The 20,821-nt window shown below is 43.6% G+C and overlaps 1 protein-coding gene across 1 annotated transcript in view; it reads right to left on the bottom strand.

The window, feature by feature from the left end:
• FGF14 (fibroblast growth factor 14) overlaps positions 1-1,948 on the bottom strand; it is a 413,408-nt gene extending 411,460 nt beyond the window's left edge. The window contains exon 1 of the mRNA XM_071742600.1: positions 1,310-1,948. Coding sequence (XP_071598701.1) covers positions 1,310-1,517 — 208 coding nt within the window. The 5' untranslated portion in view covers positions 1,518-1,948. The remainder of the gene's footprint in view (positions 1-1,309) is intronic.
• Between the last annotated feature and the right edge of the window lie 18,873 nt (positions 1,949-20,821).

Below are 20,821 nucleotides of genomic sequence, written 5' to 3' on the forward strand. Positions count from 1 at the left end.
GGCTGCTGCTTGTTGATGTTGGGGTGTCAGAGAGGCAATGAGAGCTTATGATCTACTACACTGCAGTGCCAGCGTCAGGAGCCTCCTGCTCGGGAGCTGCCACTGCAGGGCAGCCGGCACACACACACCAAGCGCATCCCTCCCCTCACAGCCCAGGCTCTCGCCTCCCCAGGCACGCAGGTGCTTGCAGGCAACCTGCCGGCCAGGGGGAGCGAGCAGGGCGGCAGGGGGAAAGAAGGGGAGACCAGAGCCTGCTGCCAGATATTTCTCCTGAAAAGCTTACGGCTTTCCCGCCCGCCGAGCATCCTTCCTTGACCACCTTGCTCGCCCAGCCGCCGGCTTGGCCGCACGGACGCCCTGAGCAAGAGGGATGCAACAGCAGCAGCATGACCCCCGGGGACCGGGCGGCCCACAGCACCTGCATTTGCATTTCTTATGTAATGTACTGCAAGTTTCCCCCTCGGAGCCGGGGCTAAGAACCGAAGCGCATGATCCTGGCTGCCAGGCAGACATGGAGACGCTGGCAGAGACACCTATGTGTGCACCGAGGGGTCATCCCGCCAGGGAGAGGCGGAGGGAGAGACGCAGCCACCGGGGCGGTGCTGCTGCTGCTGCCGCTTCGCATAGATGCTTGAGTTGCCGTCTGGGCACAAGCCCCAAGAAAGTGTCCACCCCCTTTTCCTCACCACCCCACCCCCGTCCACCTTCCCGGCCTAGAGTCCCGAGGGGTGAGTGGTAACGAGGAACCCCCGCACCAGGGGCCGGGGTCGGCCTTGACTTCAGAAATCCGAGGGAGGAGAGCGGGTGGGTGGGTGTGTGGGTGTGTGAGGGGTGACACATTGCAAGGTAATCAGAAAGTGCTGTGCAGGACCTGAGCCCCGGCACGCTCGCCCACCGCAGGCAGGGCCGCCTCACACCAGCCCGGCAGACCCGGGCTCCTCTTCCCAAAACTGACTGGGGGTGTGCACGGGGGGCTCACATCAGGGACGGGAGCGGGGCTCGACCAGTTTCCCCTTAAAAAGGGCAGGGATATAAAAGTTTCCTCTTTGGATACAGCACATAGAAACTAAGGGATGCGGACTGGGCTAGGGTCGCCTTTGATTATATATTTTTTTTCTTTTCCGTGGTGACACTGGCTGAAGCTAATCCGAAACGCTCCTCGCCTATTCATACACGTATGCACATGCATGTCCGTGCTGGCCTCGTTATATTTCCCCCTTCTCCCCTCAGCAGGATTGCAGATCTACCTCGGCGAGCAACAGACAGGATAGCATAAAAGAAAAACAACGCGGTGCAATGTATTGCTTACCAGTTTGGTTCTTGTTTTTCTTAAGACTCTTGCCACAAAGACACTGCAGCATATGCGATCCTTTGCTGAAAATGTTCCAAAGAAACCACATTGATTTGGGCGAAAAGCAATCCAGCAGCTTATACACCCTGAGAAAGAAGAGATCCTTGTGGTTGCATAATAATAAATTGAGACCAGTTCTCCTGAAGAGGGGCACCAGTTTTATCATAGAAAAAATGATTATATTCCGATCTTCTCCCAGTTTTTTTTCCTCACGTGGTGTATTTCTTTGAGACTTTTCAACGGATGTTTTTTTTTCAGCCAGGCTGAATGGTTATTCCCCTTAGATCAAACACTGGATTGGAACCAAAAGCGTGGAGAGAAAATCACAGAAAATCCCTTTCTTTTTTTCAGCATGAAGCCAAACGAAAAGTAAGGTAGTGCAATCCCAGCCGAGGCCAAAACCTCATCAGAGACACCGGCAAAACGCGGAAGGAAGATCCCCAGAGAGAAAACCATAGCCTGGTACTTGACTGCTAGGAGGATGGGTGGATCTGCAGAACAAAAGCCACGACAGGATCCATCCTACTGAACGACTGCCATTGTGCAGCCCCGCGGCGGGAGAGCGCACCACCGGCACCCGCCGAACCACCGGCTGAGGCGCAGAGACCGCCTGCCGGCCGCGGGCGCGGACCCCGCCCGCAGCCCCCCGCCGATGCCCCGCAGTCCCGCCGCCGCCTCCCGCCCCTCGCCCCTCGCCAGCGCGGGCCGCTTCGCCTCCCTGCCCCGGCTGCCGCTGCTCCCCGCACCGCCGCGCCGGAGGCAGCACCCCCCGCCCCGCTCCGCGCCGCTCCGCTCCGCCCCGCTCCGCGCCGCCCCGCGCCGCAGCCTCGGCTCCCAGTCGCCGGCGGGCGCCGGGGGAGGAGGAGCCGCCCAACCCCGCCGACACCACCGAACCCCCCCCCCTTTCGCCCCCGAACCTCTCTCCCACCTGCCCACGTGTGGCCACGACCCGGCTCGGCGTGGCCCCCGAACTGCCCCCACGGGGCTGAGCGCTTCCACCCATCCCCGTGAAGTGACCCCTGGAAGCTTGCCCTCCCCCCACGACTTTTGGCCGGCTGGGTCATGCCGTGGTCTCAGGGTACCCGAATGGCCAAGGCGGCCTCGAGCCGGAGGGAAAACGGTGTTTTGGGATGCTGTGCCTGCTGGCAACGTAACCAAAAAGTGTTCTAGTGAGGTCCAGGGACTGCCCCAGCACAGGCAAGTTCCATCTGTTTCATGTTAGGTTTAAATCATGCTCAGTGGAGTCCTGGGGCATGACTGGAGTTCCCAAGAGCAACATCATACCTGCAGAGGCCAAAACAACCCTTCAAAGCCAAGCTGAGGTCCAAAGGTGGACAGGTCAGTTTCTGACTGATACCACTCATGGTGGACCAGATCCTGAATGGTGCTGCTCACTGAGAACCAACGCTCTCCATAGTCTCATCCAGGGGCACTGCCCTTTCCTTAGCCTTCCCCAGCCTCTGCTCCAGTTGAGTCCAATCAGTTGCACCCATGAATTGCACTGGTGTCAATGGCAAAGCTGGAAGCTGATGCTGTGTTTTCTCCCTCTCCCCTTTAGGTGTTCTGCCGGGCTGTGTGGGTACTGGAAGGTGTTGGAAGTGATGGGATGGAGACCATGAGTAAATGAGAGGAAAGACAATGAGGAAGCAGCAGATAGGAGCTGCTGAGAAGAAGGTGCGAGGAGAAAAAGGAGGTGATAGAAGTGGGACAGTGAGCAGTTCTCCCCTCTCCTGCTTTGTCAGTGCCCAAGTCATCGATATCCACCTTCTGTGTCATTTGTACCTCTTAGGACAAAGGTCTGGTTTTTAACCATTAAATTTCTTCAGTGAGAGAGTTAAAAAATAAAAGTATCAGGATACTGTTTTCACCTGTGACATTTCTATTACTGTTTGTATTAAACCAGGCAGGGTCAAACGTTGATGTTTTCTCCTGAACCTGTGGAAGCTGCCATTGTTACAGGAAGTGCAACACTGCAGGGGTTTGAGTGCATGCTCTACCTCCCCTGCAAGGATTTCTGTCTGGGCAACTCTTAGGTAAACATTCGGTCAGTATGAGAGCCACTAGGAACTGAAAATGTCCCATTAGTTTTAATTTCAGGAAGATTCTGCATTCCTACATACAAGGTGAACTGCTGGGTTGCCAGCCCCCTGCCTACATGGTGTTTAAACATCATCACCCTGTTTTACAGAGATGAAGTATAGTGCAGAGCAATGAAGGGCTGTGCTATGAGAAGTGACCCATGGAGTTTCATAGAATCATAGAATCATAGAATTGGCTGGGTTGGAAGGGACCTCAGAGATCATCAAGTCCAACCCTTGATCCACTACCGCTGCAGTTACCAGACCATGGCACTGAGTGCCACATCCAGTCTCTTTTTAAATATCTCCAGGGATGGAGAATCCACCACTTCCCGGGGCAGCCCATCCCAATGTCTGATCACCCTCTCAGTAAAGAAATTCTTTCTAATGTCCAACCTAAACCTCCCCCGGCACAACTTCAGACCGTGCCCTCTTGTCTTGCTGAGAGTTGCCTGGGAAAAGAGACCAACCCCCCCTGGCTACCCCCTCCTTTCAGGGAGTTGTAGAGAGTGATGAGGTCTCCTCTGAGCCTCCTCTTCTCCAGGCTGAACAGCCCCAGCTCCCTCAGCCTCTCCTCGTAGGATCTGTGCTCGAGTCCCTTCACCAGCCTGGTTGCCCTCCTTTGGACCTGCTCCAGGACCTCGATATCCTTCCTAAACTGAGGGAACTGTGTTTGCAGAACACTGGAGGAGGGGGAGTAGGTGCTTACCTCTAAGCAGCCAAGTTTGCAAAGAGATTCCTTGATAAAATGTAAGAAAATTTAGGAAGGGAGTGAGACCATGGACACCCAAGAAGCTAGGGGAAAGAAGTGGCTTAGTCCCTTGCCCCATCCCCTTTCTGTGCTGCCTGCTGAGCTAGCAAGCTGTCCCTCCCAGAGTGCAGGCAGCACATGGGCCATGGAGAGGATGAGCTGGCTTCGACCACCTTGCAGCCAGCTGGCTGGGAGTTCATAGCAGCCCTGGTGCTATTCATGGCAGCTCATATGTCACTGCTCCCTACAAACATAAAATTGATCTAGAGTCTTCTCAAAATATCTGAGGTCTGTGTCTATCTTCCCTTGACCATAAGAGCCAATGTTATATAGCTGGAAACAGCCTGTGTTCTGTAAAAAACAAAAAGTCATTGACAGCCTTTCCACCCAAGTAATTGGTTTATATAGCTCCCTCAGGCTAGCATGCAGCTCCCTACTTTCTAAACAAAATCAAAACTTCTTTTTAGCATCTCATCTTCATTTAGATGTCAGGAATTGTGGCTGTATAACTGAAGGGGTCTGGTTCTGATGGTGATACATGATTTAAGGTTTGCTGGGGTGAGAACAAGAGCTCTCTATCTCAACTGAGAAAGCTAACGTTCACCTTGCCTCTCTGGCAAATTAATGCCCTGAAGAGGTCCCAAAAACTTGGCAAGCCTTCAGAGGAGTACCTGAGGAAGGCCAAGGATTTAATCAGAATTCCTCTATGCAAGTCAAAGACATGGAAAGCTTAGCCTTTTGACAAAAGAGTTGACCTAATGCAGAAAATAACAGAGGTAGCCTTTCCTTCTTTGGTGAAATATGTTGTGTCAATCTTAAAAGGTCTAAAACATATACTTAGACCTATTTACCCTAAATATAAATTATATTTTTGCAACACATTAATTAATTTACAAATGGCCTATCATTAACTGACACTGAAATGGGTATAAGCATTTTATCACAGCGGGATGATTCACAAACAAAATTAGATTTCATACTTTGCTATGTACAATGTGCAAGTGAACAAACAAAAAAACAATATGGAAAAAGAAGGAAACATTCCCTCAAGGGTATTTTTTGTCTTAAGATCACAAAATAATGAGACTTTACTTGAAAAGGCATATTCACATAAAAAGTACTCAACCATGGAAGAAAATGTAATCTACATAGTCTTGCCTAGTTTGGTAAACTCTTCCTCCAAGGGTTTCAGGGAAAAGGATAAAGTAGTAGTAGTTTTCTGGTCACTCAGGCTGTACCATGAAGGACCTCTGACTGATAGATACTATTACAGATTTTGGAGAGTAGAATGTAACAAAATGTAGGGCCCCTTTTTTTTACAGCATACCAGAAAGAGTCCCTGTCTTCTGGGTCAGGGAAGTCATTACCTGGGGACTCTGTGTGGGAGTCCAGGGTGATAGTGATGGAAGACCCAAATTCCAGGTAACCCATCCTCTTGGTGGCATCAGAGGACTGATTTTTTTATGCAAGAAAAATTAAGCAAAACCTTGTTCTGGAAGTTCCTTGAGAACAGAGACAGTTTTCCCAAGATGTAAAAGCACACCTACCATATAAACAGTTTGTATATTGGTCAGTAAGACTGTGGACAGAATAACCCTCCCAAGCCAAAGTTTTGGTATACATTGGTTAAACATCAACTGTGAAATCCTTTGTCTTCTAAAATATATATAATATAATTCCAATATAATCTAGAAAATATGAAGATTGTAACTACCACTTAGTGAGATTGAGACTGCAGAACAAGCTCTACCTAGGAACTAGATGGTTATACTCAATTATAATCCATGAAGATCTGTAACTTGGTTTGGCTGCTGAAACTTAGACATATGGTGTCATCTGAGGCTTCCTTGGAGATCTTGCCACATAAAGCATGGCAGATAGGATTCTGGATCTAGAGAAGACCCAGGACCTTCTGGAGCTGCAGGTCAGTCTGTACATCCTACAGCATCTAAACCAGCCAGTGATAGTCATCCATATGTAGGAAACTTGTATCCCAAACTAAATGTTTGTAACTGTGGAGTTCTGCCATCCTCGGATATATGGGTAACCCTTCATTATACTTCATTATACTTCACAGTAGTTTTTTTGACTTCTCACATGCCCTGAGGGAATGAAGAGGGTGAGTTTGAACATTGGTTGATCTTAGAAATTAAAACATGCTGGTCTACAAATTTCAGCCCAGTGCCAATTCCTGAAGAAGTGTAAGAGTGGCATTTCTTATCTGAGAGAGAAAGGAGACAATGGGAGGTGGGTGGGATGTGAGCATGATGCAGACTCTTATATGAGGTGATTTAACTCACAGAAACCCAGACTGGAAGCCCTGGTCTGTTACCCTTGTTTTGGACTGGAAGCAAAGTGAATGCTGTGCACAGAGATGCCAAGATGACCTTACTGAACAATTTGTTGTTGTTAATATAGTAATGCCAAAGAACTTTAATCAAAGATCAAGACCTTGGTATGCTGGGCTCAGAAAATGACAGTCAAAGGCTGAGCCTAGACTAAGTCTGCCTTTGCAGGAAAGAATAAAAACTTACTTGGAAGAAACAGCAGACTTGGAGAGCTCAAATACTGTCCCACATTAAACAAAATTTCCTTCACTTATCAGTGTGTAAAAAACATGAGATGTGTTTATAGAAGAAGAAAGGCTCCTGCATGCCTTAACTGTGTGGACATCTCCCCTGACAAATGTGAGGCCCAGTAGCTGTAAACCTAGAATCATAGAATAGAATCATAGAATCATTAAGGTTGGAAAAGACCTGTAAGGTCATGAAGTACAACTATCAACCCAGCCTCACCATGCCAACTAAACAATATCCTGAAGTGCCACATCCAGGTGTTTTTTTAATACCTCCAGGGATGGTGTAGCATCCCAAAATGAATAATTGTCTCAAAACAGCTGCCCATACAAAATGGACATTGCATTCGGGTGGAGACCTCATTCAATAGCCATCTGGACTCTGTTGTCTCAAGGAGAGACCCCCATGTAAGTAACTACCCTGATAAACAGGGCCCTATTATCACAAGAACAGCCCCTCCTTCAGTGACTACCCCAATAAGCTGAACACTGGCCTGGCAAGGGGAACTCTGTCTGATGCCACCCTGACAGGCAGGACACTGTCCTTATTCCATAAGGTACAGAGGCAGGCAAGCTGCACCCTGAGGAGGCAGAGTGACATCTTGTGTGTGCCCCTGGTAAAGCCACTGAAGAGGGCACATGTGCAGAAATAAAGGTTATTGCTCACTCATCCCATATGGAGGGACCCAAGTGAACATCTGGCTGCACAAAATGCACCAACCCCACCTCAAAAAATGTGGGGCCAGGTGACATAAAGAGGCACACCCAAAATGCTGGATGCAAGCCCATCATCCAAGGACTTCAACTTCCTGGCGAGATTATTGCTGGATCCAAGGGTGATGATATCTATTCTATGTTTCCTTTTTCTTTTTTCTTTATCTCTCTAACCTTATCTTGGCACACGAGGGCAATATAGTTTCTAACTGTAACGTTTTACAGCCCCTTGCCTTATTAAGTCTTGTTAGTTGTAACCTGCTGTTTTGACAATTTCAAGTTTTGCTAAATTGAAATCTATTGCTTTGAAAGTACCATTTTGCTAAATTCTGCTATTTGAAACCCATTGCTTTGACAGTACCATCATTTCTAGTTCTGCTATTTGTAATCTGACGTGCTTTATAATCTTACTTTTAAGTAAAACTGAGTTTTTGTACAAACCTCCTGGGTAATAATCCTACTCCTGGAGTACAGCACAAAGAATCCAAACTTAATCCCGATGAATTTAATAATCTCTTATTAAAAGAGATCATTTAATAAAGGAGGATTGGGCCCAGCTGCACCTAGGCTCCTCTCTGAAGGACTTTAGAGAGCAAAGAGGTCCCGTCCAAATCTCCCTGAGCTGACCCCCACTTGTGAGGAACTCTGCCCATGCCCACTCTGTGGGCTGTGTTATTTTGGGTTGGGTCCCCACCTCTGGGGAGCCTTGCTCACTTTGTGAGATGTGACAGTGCCACACTCACCTTGTGGGTTGTGACAGATGGTGACTTCACCACTTCCCTGGGTAGCCTGTATCAATCCACTGGAGTATGTGACCTCCCTGCTTTTTCCAAATGAGGAGCTAAATGCAGATGCCAGAGCACAGAATTAAGAAAAGAGGGTGACATATGATGCAGGAGGGGCCCACGTAGGTTTGCATGTGGGATTTATCTTCAGGATGACTATTAAAATTCCCTCCACCAGACTTGCAGCGGATGTGCCTAAGCAGGTTGTGATGGCCACGCTCGTCTTTGCCTAACTTGCAGCACCCAGATGGCAGTGGCCACCTTTAAAGCACTGGGGTTAGAGACAAGTGAGGGATTTACAGAATGAGCTTTTCTGCCTGCAGCTATCTCATGGCTGTGCTGTTTGGGGCTGTCCTGGTACTGACTCCAGTCAGCTTCAACACAGAGTCTGTGCTTAACTAACCAAAACTGTGGAGAGCAGACCCCTGGCCACCCCACAATCTGCAAGCAGATGAGAAACACTCTGGCTATGGCAGGGGACAGGGCAACGTCCCTGTTTACCTTGTGAGGCTAATACTGCATTTTTTTGCTCTGTGGAAACACAAATCAGTCATTGCAGAGACCATAATCTGTAGCAAATCTGAGATGCCTGTTATGCAAACAACATAGGGCCAAGGGTACTAGAGCAGAAGGCATTCATTTTTAAGCAAACCTGGTCCTGGCACCACTTTCAAATGCAGATCGTGCCTCTTTTCTTTCCCTTCAATAATAGAAGTTTCATAAAGTGCAAGAGCATGTACTACAGGGCAGAGGGTGGTAATTTGAGAAATGTGAAAACATTGAAGAAGCAGCTACAGTTAAGATAAAACAAATACACGTCAAGAAATGTCTCAAGGACTTAAAGGCAAGAGCGCTGAAGAAGCAATTAACTGTGAATCTAAGCAAATATTGCAGATTTTAGGACAGAGGAAGGACTTAAAATAGCTTAGGCTAAGTTGTTTAGGTGATACAATGGTTTGGTATCTGTAGTTGCTTGATTTAATTTCAGATATGTGTAATTGCTATGAAAACTGACTAGTGAAACTTTTATAGTTCTAAAGGGCAAAACATTTGTGTTACAGCTCTGTGGCTAAATTAAAAATTGTGTCAGTGAAGGACAGCCAAATGCTTCAAGTGCTTTAAGTGGAAAGAAATAATTCTGCTTCAGCAGAGCATCCAAAAAGCCTTTACATTTGTGCCTCTGTTTATTGTATTTGCTGCAAAGCAAATCAAACTATTAGGCAAAGAAGAAGCTACCATACTGTTTCATCACTGACCTGATCAACAGGAGTAATAAAGTCTCTGAAAGATCCTCAGAATAGAAAACCAGTAAACACTGCTGAAAACATAAGCAAAACATGAGACCTTATGCAGAAAGGAGAGACTCAGTTCCTTACAAGATAAAGAGAACAGTGGTCACAAGCTTACACTCGTGTTTACAGGATGTTTGTATTGGCCTTGGCACCATTTAGCACCTAAATACCATCTAGAGCACCTAAAGGCAGCAGCTGCAGTGATGGAAGTGCTGGGCACAAAAGATGGTAGGGTGGGCTGCCAAGCTATGTAACCAAATGGCAACAAACCTTGTAGACAGTGCAGCACTGTGAACATGAGGACATAACACCAAAGAACAGAAGAAATCTCTTTGCCATCAAAGCACAGCAGGGCAATTTGCAATCATGTACCTGTTGGACACAGAGAACCCTTTTTTCTGTAGTTTTTTATCTGCAGTATTGTCATATCAACACATAAGTTCCCTGAAAAGATAATCAACATCCACAGGATGTTCATGGATCCCCCAAAGGAATAGAATCCAAACTGTCCAAACCATAAATCAAATATGTGGGTTTTCCCTTAGAATAAATTATTTTCCGGGCTCGGTTTGTTATGTAGTGCATCCAACTCAGACAGAAATATCAAGTGGTCATAATATAAACATCATCCTTCAAATTGGTAAGTTAGAAATAGCTGGAGATAGAAGTCAGGTCACCTTTTTGGTTGCCTGGCAGAGAGGATCTCACTGAAACTGTAGATGCTCAGACACGAGAGGCAAGAGGGGAAATCCCATCTGCCCCATCTCAATATCTTTATCATTCTATTGGTTATGCAGAGACCTGAATACAGTCCACTGACAAAGTTACCTTTTGGCTGAAGTTGTAAACCTGGAAGCAAGATGCTCTCTTTGGCCTAAGGAGAGTGATTATCTAATCACCAGGTCCTGTCACTGACATTATCTATAATAAGAGTCCAACACAGCAAAGCCTTCATGGGCCAGGCATTAGAGCTGTGCATGTATCTGAAGGTCTTTGGGCCCTTCAGTAGATTCAGGCTTTATTCTTTGCAGACGTGCCCACAAATATGTCAAGCTGGGGCAGATTTTTAGCTCTTGCTTTGTTTTTGTCTGGTATTCCACAGGGACATGAAGATTTTCCCAAGCTGAGGACAAATGAGTGGCATGTTTAAGTAGCCTGGTGGAGAATGATATTTCTTGATATGAATTTAAAAGGGATGCAGTCACCACAGGATTGTCTCTCCAGATGTGAGGGAAGGGAGAGCTATGTGCAGCAGAGGCAGATGGATGAAATAGCAGTGGGCAAAATAAAACATAGTATTGAAAAAAATGAGCCAGGAGGTGAGGAGCCTTCACTTTATTTTCCCAGGTCATAATGAAGACTGAGCCCTACAGCAGCAGGGCACATCTACAGATGTAGAAGTGTACTGCAGAGTTAGTGAAACTCCTTCATTCTGGAGACATAGAAATGCAAATGCTCTGTAAAATTTTGTGATTGTAAGGAAAAAAGAAAGAGTTATTTTTGTCCTATTTCCAGCACAGTGTCTGACACTGTCCTTCCTGGCACTGACATAATGAATGATGAGAAATGTCTATACATGTGTTTCTATGAGTGTCAGGACAAAAAAAATAAAAGTATCATCCATTGAATTACTTGCTGGAAGGGGTTTTTGACACTACTTTTTTTTTCACTCTTTTAATTTGTAACATTAGGGGCTGCAGCCCAACCAACAAAGATATTTAGGTAAGTTCCCAGCGAAAGGAATACTTTGAGGACTTGACTCGAGGTCATAATGCTAAGGTCACTGACTAAAGCCTTTTCTCTTTTGTATATCATGTATATGTCAGATGCTATTAAACAACAATTTCTGAATAGCCCAGGTAAATGAGGCCAAAAAAACCCCCAAAAGTTAGAAGAATTAAAGAGCTTAGTAAGCAGAGACAGTGCCAAGAGTTGGGCTTTTTCAGAGCTCTCTACATGCCAGAATTCATTATTACTAACCATTTCCATAGCTGAAGTGATAAAGAAAACCAAGGATATTTTTTTTACTTTTTTCCCCTGACCACAGAAGCAGCCAATGCTTACCCAAGACAGAACTAATTCAGATCTAGCTTGAAATACAAATTTGCTGTGCCATTGAGACACAACTGAGGTTTGGAAATCAATCCTCCCAGGTGACCCACTTTTGCTTTTGCTTCCTGACTAAATAGAGAAAAATCTTTTCTTGATAAAGACCATGCCAGGAAAACTAACTATTCCTTAGCTCCAAAACAGCAGTTTCTACTTCAGAAACATGTTTAGGTTTTCTAGATGTTCTGGTTCTGAGACCTTATTAGCATACGAGTATGGCTGAAGATATCTGCAATAGGACTTTTTTTTTTTACGTCTAGGAATGCAATTATTCTACAATGGAGGTATAAAGGAACTGTTCAAGACTGAATTAAAATTTTGATGCCTGATGGTAGCCACAGCAAGTGGATTTCAGCTTCCAGTTTTAAAAAACCTGAACATAAGATGTCTACACATATTTACACATAGTCTACGTGTGTATGTGTGAGATAGATACCTGTGTCTGTTCTCAAGGCAGTCAGTGGGATTTCCTCAGCATGGCAAATGGACTCTAAAGAAGAGTAGCCTCTAGTCTAGACTTTTTCTGCTCACCTCAAAATAAAGACACCAGGTCAGCTTTGCATCAGCTGAAAACCGCTCTTGATTTAACTGACTTTATTGACTCCAGAATAGAGATCACATTTAAAAGCCTTAGCTGCAAGTTGGATCCAGTCTTTTATTCCATATGGGTGACGTGTCAATAAACTGAAAACTAGCTGAGTTAATTTCAAAAATTACCATGCTGACAGTAGACTGAATAAAATGCTTGGTGGGTCAGACATCTACTGATGAAAAATACCCTGAGCTGATTTCTGCTCGTGCAAGTTAAGCTGCATTGGTTTAACCTTCTACTATGATCACCACCCACATAAACAGCTTGATCTTCTGAGGCGCTGAGAATTCATGCTTTCTGGAGCCAAGAAAAGCTGTGACAGTACAGCAAATCTGGAAATGGGGACATTCATTGACATCACAATCCAGCAATGTTGATTTAAATGCCCAGCTTTTGACCACAGCTTCAGAATGTTGGCCACAGCTTCTTCAGTGGAAAGAAAGCAGAACCTTATCAGAGCCAGTGAGAGGTTTTACAATTATTATTCCATCTTCTTCCAGTTAGTATTTTCATTCTTTTCTGGGTTTTTCCCTACAGGTTTTGGCATAGTGGTCTGGTGATTGATATAATTGATGGCCCCTCTGACACTTTTGGCATTTCCAGGTCTTGTTTCAATACTGTCATTGTTGAAGGTAGAGATTTGCTCCACTCAGAAGGCAGGTCCTCCCTTGCCTTTTTCCTTGTGCTGTCATGTTTATGAAGAGCTGGAAATGACTGGATGAGACCTCTGATTTATTGTTATGTTACATTGATTCTGCTTAAGTGTGAGCAACCACGGAAACAGGCAAAGGTTTTCCAAAGGCAAGACTGAAGTAGCTAAGCTCATCTATGAATGAGAATTATGTCTCAAGTCCCTTTTTGTGGCAATATATTTTTTTAAAAAAACAAGGATCTGGAATGGATCCTTTTTTGCTATACCAATAAAAAAAAAGCAACTCCAATAAGGATGCTGAAGACAGACAATCTTGCCTTGGGATGAAAGGTGCTAAATTATATTTATTGCTTTGTTCTTCAGGTCTTTCTCTTCGTATCAATATCTAGTGGATCATTGTTCTGAGCAAACTGTTAATCTAGTGTTAACCTTTTTAAACTTTTTGTTATTTATTTTTTTACAAAAGAAAAATATTCACTATGAGAAGTTTATGTTTTTTTCATATTTTTTCACCATTCAAATGAGTAGTTTCAAGTCTGATCTCAGCAAGTCACCAGTTCTTCAGTGACATTAACATGTGAGTTTTTCAGTAGCCACTTAAAATGCCCAGAGTTTGCACAGTGCTTCCCAAACATATTCCAGTTAAAGGTTTCAGTTTGTCCTTGGAGTGTTGGTCTTAGAGCTAACAACCTACTGCTTAATAAATTAAACCACATAGTGATTTTTGTAATGCAAATGAATGAGAACATATTGTAAATAATAAATTACAAGAGAGACTGACAGTCCATCAACTGCATGTCTTAGAACTTGCATTTAGATTTGACTAAATGACTATTACTCCATGTGTCATGGAAATGTAGAAGAAGATACATTCAAAAGAAGTGCACCAAGATGAGAGTGACACTGGAAAACAAAGCCCAGGGTTTTTTTCCCCATCTGCATGGTTGATAATGTGGAGTAATTGCCAAATCATATGAGTTGCTATTCATCATTAGAGATACAAATAAGAGCAGAGGATGGATTAGAAATATGGTTGAATTATCCTCTATGGAGACACCTGAGCCATTTTGCTATTATTTTTTACATAAAGAAGGACTGCTCAGGAGCAGCATTTATTTAGTTTTTATTCAAGAGAGAAAGCAACAAAATACGAAAAAAACAGAATTAAAGCTATTTTTTTTTAACCCCATTTCCCACCTGAAGTCAGGTCTAGAGCATCAGAATCAAGAACTCTAGAAATCAGCTTAAAAAAATATATCAGATAAAAGTTAATATAAGTTTAGATGTCACAGGAGTTGTCCCCAACAGAGGAAGGACACTGAGCTCTTGGAGCAACTCCAGAGGAGATGATCAGAGGGCTGAAGCACCTTTCCTATGAAGACAGACAGAGAATTGGGGTTGTCCAGCCTGGAGAAGAGAAGGATCTGGGGAGATGAGTACCTGAAAGGGGTTTACAGGAAAGCTTAGAAGAGACTTTTCCCAAGAGCATGTCATGATAGGATGAGGGGTAATGGTTTAAACTGGAAGACATGAGATTTAGAATCATAGAATCATAGAATAGGCTGGGTTGGAAGGGACCTCAGAGATCATCGAGTCCAACCCTTGATCCACTACCACTGCAGTTACCAGACCATGGCACTGAGTGCCACATCCAATCTCTTTTTAAATATCTCCAGGGATGGAGAATCCACTACTTCCCTGGGCAGCCCATTCCAATGCTTGATCACCCTCTCAGTAAAGAAATTCTTTCTAATGTTCAACCTAAACCTCCCCTGGCATAACTTGAGACCGTGCCCTCTTGTCTTGCTGAGAGTTGCCTGGGAAAAGAGACCAACCCCCCCCTGGCTACCCCCTCCTTTCAGGGAGTTGTAGAGAGTGATGAGGTCTCCCCTGAGCCTCCTCTTCTCCAGGCTGAACAGCCCCAGCTCCCTCAGCCTCTCCTCATAGGATCTGTGCTCGAGTCCCTTCACCAGCCTGGTTGCCCTCCTTTGGACCTGTTCGAGGACCTCAGTATCCTTCTTGAACTGAGAGGCCCAGAACTGAACACAGGACTCGAGGTGAGGCCTCACCAGGGCTGAGTACAGGGGCAGAATCACCTCCTTGGACCTGCTGGTGACGCTGTTCCTGATCCAGGCCAGGATGCCATTGGCCTCCTTGGCTACCTGGGCACACTGCTGGCTCATTAGGTTAGATATTAGGAAGAAATTCTTTGTTGTGAAGGTTGTGAGACACTGGAAGAAGTTACCCAGGGAAGTTGTGGACACCCTGGGACATACTGAAAGTGTTCAAGGGCTGGCTGACTGGGGCTTTGAGAAACCTCTTGTGAGAAGCGTTCCTTCTCATGGAGAGGAGGTTGGAAATAGATGATCTTTCAGGCCCTTTCCAACCCAAACCATCTATGCTTTTCTGAAATTCTGCTATCAGTTCTTCAGCTAAGTCTCATTGTCACTCTGAATGATGGCAGGGCAAGGCCTGCAGAAGTTGCTGAAGAGTGAAGATGTTACTGATTATATTAATCCTTCCTCTAACATATATTAGGCTTTGATGGACTTAGAATCCAACTCATCTGGCAGCTGACAGGGAGGAAAATACTGCTGTGGGAAACTTGGTGAAGCAGAAAACAGTTGCACTCTTCAAGAAATAACCTAGGGTACATAGGGTACATATTAGAATATGTTCCTAATGCACTCTGAATCCCATTCTGGGGCTGCCAGAGTCTGGGCTGGAGGGAATATTCCCCATTATTTCCCTTCTACACTGGTAGAGGCTGAAGGAGCATCTATCTGCTGACAGTCAAGAGCACAGGAAGTAAAGAGCCTCGTCTAGGTATCTGGACATCTAGAGTCTATCCTTGGAGTGAATTGGACTTACACAGAGAAAAGTAATGAGTAAGCAGAGGCAGATTTGATAGGGTTTTCTGTTCTGGTTTATGCTAATCTCTCTTTACATAATTCAGAAACTCTCATGGGATCACAGAGAAATAGAGAGAGCTCTGCGTGTATGGGAAAAATCAGATGTTGCTTCATTAACAAGCATCTTCGTGAACCCATTATTGCAGAGAAATAAAATGGCATTAGAACTGATGAGAGGCAAAGGAGGCAAAACCAGGCAGAGCTTCCATGCCAGCACAAGGAGTGCTTAGAGCTGGCATAGGCATATTGCTATCTGTAAATGTGTTTTGGTTTAGAAATAAGAGAGCCTATTTCTTTCTTGTTATAATACACTTTGTAAATAAGCAGAGTTAAGCAAGCACAAGAAACATAGTTTGGTAACAAGACTGTTTAGATTATCCCTGATCTGGGCATTGAAAAAAAAACTCTTACATCTCCTTTGATTTCATCTGAAAGAGCCAGGAAGCTAAAAGATGTAATTTAAATTTTTTTTTCTTTTTTCTATTTTGGTACTAAATCTCATTAGGTTATTGAGGTTATTTCCAAGCTGGCTGACACAAGGTGCTATAAAATTGGGAGGCTTTAGGGCTTGTCTAAAAGAAGCCTATTTAGCAGGCATCAGCTGCCAAATAGGTCCAAAATTTGGAGAGAAGATGAAAAACAGAACGAAACTTGAAGTTCCTCCCTCTCTCCACACTAACACCAGATGCACTGCTTTTTGTTATTGTAAGTAAAAGATAATGTTCCACACAGCATTAAGAAAGGACACTGTCAACCTATCTGTAATAAATTACATCAAAATCTAATAAAGCTACTTTCTCAAAAGGGCGCCTGCCTCTGAGATCATCTCCTTTATATTCTTTCTCATTATTTAAACTAATTATATCTAATTTAATTTTTTTATTACTTTTCCATTCTCTGCTGCTGAAAGACCATTTCTTCCCCCTACACAGACACAAGCAACTATTAAAGAATCTCCTGAGGATGCCTGGAAGTAGGACTGAGATCTCAGAGACAGTTAATGCATAACCATGTCACTATGAGAGCTTTATGCACCCACATGTGTCTGACCCTTGCTTCTCCTCTTCCTTAACTTCAAGCAGAAGGGAGCAAACTGGGAAAAACATTTCAGTTTGATGATGTAGGCTTTAGATGCTCTTGCTTACTTACATTAGGGTGCTTAAAGACATTACAAAGGGGGGTTGAAACCACTAAGAAAGAGAGGAGACTGTAATATTTGCATCCTGAGTAGCTACTCATTCTGCTACCCTAACCTAGTGAAGGAACAGCAGCTGGAAATAATTTTTAAAAGGTTGGAGCAAGCCTGCCCAGCTTTAAAAGGAGACTAAAGGACCCTGTCTTAAGGACATGATCTTGTGAAGAGAAAACAAAAAGGGTTGGGGTGTCCATGTCAAGACTAAAACCAAAGATGTGTTTCAGTGTACAGTATTTCCACCTTGACTCTCACCTCACAGTTCAGTAGCTTGACTTCAGGCATGCTTTTGCTAAACATAATAAATAATAACAATAATAATAATAATAATAATAACTATTATTGGTTTTTTGTTGTTGCTGCTGTTGTTATTGTTATTATTGTTGCTATTATTGTTGTTATTATTGTTATTATTACATACAGAGATGTGTCTCAATTACCTTCTGCTTTAAAACATCTAAGTTGATTTTTAATGGATCCTTAATATCCTCTTTGCCTTTATTCTCACTGATACCTTTAAGTTTTCAAAGTCCTCAAACCTCCTTGAAGACTTCACTGTTTCCATTATGTGGTGGTTGGTTAGTTTTTCCAGTCAGAAATAACCCAAGAAAACCCCCAAAATCTTCTTCCCGGATCTACACTATTCAGACCCTAGCACACCAAATCAAGTACATGATTTTCCATGGCCTCTCAGCAGTCACTCTGTGTGTTCCCTTAAGCCTTTTGGGTAGGTAGAAAAAGAAAGCTCTTCCTCACATCCATTGGAGTAGGGACTTCTCCAGACTGATACCCTATGTTCCTGCTTCTTTCTCAGGGCATTGCAAAAGCTGGCCACACGTTTCTGAGTAAGGGAGAAGATTCTAAAATAAATAGCCCTTTGCCTAGCATTTTCAGGGATCCAGAGCAGGGAAACTACTCAGCAGCTGCTGTGTGGACCTACACATTTTCTGAACACTATAAATACGCAGATTGTCTAGTCTTAGTAAATAACATTTTCCTATAATCATCTAGCTGAGCTCTGTGACATCTGCCACAGCTCAGATGCTTTAAATTTCAGCAGTCATATTTACAAGGTCTAGCCTTTCATCCTAGAAGAGACATGACTATTGGATTCTCATTTCTCATCCTTTAGACTAGGGCATATACTTTAGACACTGACCACAGGGTCACTCATTTCATATGCAAAGAAATAAATTGGAAATCATTTATCTCAAGTAGAACAGTTCTGGGAACACAAGTCGTCCTTCCTGAAAGTGGTGTTTCAGAGAACATTGGCAGTGGTCTGCAGACAGCTGGCCAGTGCCACTTGTGGTTGCAGTGCTTGTCTCTGGATCTGAACAGCACCAAAGAATGATAACAACCCTTTTGACATACATTCATAATTTTAAGTATGTAGCTTCATTTCTTCAGTGTAAGAAATTTTATATCATTGCCATAAAGTGCATGTGCCCCACAGGGGTCCAGACCACTATTCATGGAGCCACACTTCCTAGCTCCACCATTCTCCTTATCTATTCCTTCCTACCTGAGGATGCCCACCTGGCTCATGTAGGCTACACCTCTCCTCCACCTCTCTGCCAAGGCAGCTGATGCCATTTGTGTGTACAGCTGCAATTAAATGGCTGAGTAGCTCAGTCTGAGTAACTCACTGTGCTCGTCTTCACATACACACACCACGCAGCTGCTTGTTTACTTTCTTAGGACGGAGGCCAATTTACATGGACTTTCCCTGTGCATGTACCTCTTCTTTGTTTTAGCTGCTGCCTTCCTATCTGGCCTTGCATTTTGAAGCCATTCCTCTTTTCTGCCCAACTTTCTGCTCCATTTCCACTTTTAAAGAAGTGAATTAATACTGGTTTAAGTTTGGTCTGTTCCTTGGGTTTTTTATCTGGAAAACATAGTAAGACTTCAGGTTTCCTGCCTCCCCACCCAAAAAAGAGAGTATGAATGTTTAAGCTTCTCAGTTCTCTTCCTTCCCTTCATCAAGCCATCTTCCTCTTGGGTGACCACAGACCCACACCACTGTAGTCCTGGCAGCTCAGGGAGATGCTAAGGCTTTGGTCAGCATAGCTTGTATGGGCAGATCTTTCCTCTCTTCAGTGTCTTACTGACTTCAGTGTAAGCTTCATCTCCTTCCAGATTATCAAAACGAGGACCTCCAACAGCCACAGCTCAGTTCTCAGTGCCAATTAAGAGTTTCATGAGGCCATGAAAAGGGAAATGCCTATAAGCTTTCTGCTGTTGGCAGCAATGCTGGTCAGATGTGACCACTGAGGAACAAGGCTCTGTTATCAGTTTTAGGCTATTGGGAGTTTATCAGAGAGTTCAGTGGCAACACTGAGCAATCCAGGAACATTTGAACAGTGGAACTGAAACAAAATTTGGTGCTGGTGGTGCTTGTTTTCCAAGTCTGCTGTGTGCACCTAAGAAACAGCATATGCTTCAGCACTTAAACTTGTGTAGTTGGCAATCAGAATTTGGTTGCAGAGGGACAGATGTGGAATGAAACCATTGAGGAACAATAGAAATTGCAGTCCCATGAAACCAGTTGTACATGATGATCGCTTTTCAGAACATGGTTATATGTTAACATATGGCTCATAAAAACCATTACTCAGTATATTTTAAAATCTGTAAGAATGACCTTTTTAATTGCTGGTGAAATTGGCTTGTTCCCCAGATAGTCCAGTTTTGTTGAAGTTAAAAGAAATTAAGTGTTATGTGACAAAAATTAAATAATCCATAATTATATTTCCAGGAAATACAGTGGATGAAAAAGGAATTTTTTTTAATTACTATTTTTTAAAAATTCATCCTTTAAGAAGTTGAAATTAAAGTTATCTCAAGCCACCATTATAAACATTAATTTAACTGATTTTAAATTATATAAATAATTGATCCCATTTTAATAACAGAATGACAGACCATGTTTGATGAGCTAATAAAACTAAGATTTATCTACAGACAGAAACACGTTATGCACAGGACACATGATTTTTCATATTCATAAAAGATCCATTTCTCTTCCTAAGAAAAGATTGTAGGATTTGATCTACACAAGTGTCATAAGATGCTCCAGTGTGGCTGGTGTAAACCCATCACACCCGCCCAGACACGTTGATTTATATGTCTAGCCTATTTTAACCCTGTTACTTTTCAAATAGTCATTTGTATATCATGAGACAGGGTCTAACATGGCCATTTTAAAGCATTTTTTCTTATACTGAGTGCCATAAAAGCATTTTCTTGTGAAGAAATCATAGTTCATTTTAAATTTCTTTTAACAGCATTTACTTAACGACTTCACCACTTCGGAGTTACAGCTGGGACTGACTCATAAGATATTTATATGAAGGACCATTTTATCTTGTAGCTAAATTTCCATATACAGACAAACTCTAACCATAGATAGAGCAGGACAAGATTGGTACCAAGCAATGTGGAATTATATTTAGGACTGCTGAACACTCAATTTTACAAAAAAACTCTGAAGTGATTTTACTATTTATTCATAGACCAACCTGAGCTTATTCCTAGGCAGAAAGTGCCTGTGAATCCTGGGGAAAGAAGACCACTGATTTTACAGTCTATTTGCTACCTTCCACCCAGAACATGGGTAGTTACACAGCTGTATCAATTTGTTCATATTGTAGTATGCTCAAGGAGTTAACTTTAGATACATTCTTCTTTAGATACATTCTTCAATGAATTCAGAAGAATATTTTAATATTTTTCACTGAAAATGAAAAAAGAGCATTTAATGCTTTGACAAGATGTGTTCTCTTGCCAACAGATATGGTTTTGCCAATAAGGTAAGC

The sequence above is a fragment of the Heliangelus exortis genome, chromosome 1, assembly GCF_036169615.1.
Source record: "Heliangelus exortis chromosome 1, bHelExo1.hap1, whole genome shotgun sequence".
Lineage (NCBI taxonomy): Eukaryota > Metazoa > Chordata > Aves > Apodiformes > Trochilidae > Heliangelus > Heliangelus exortis.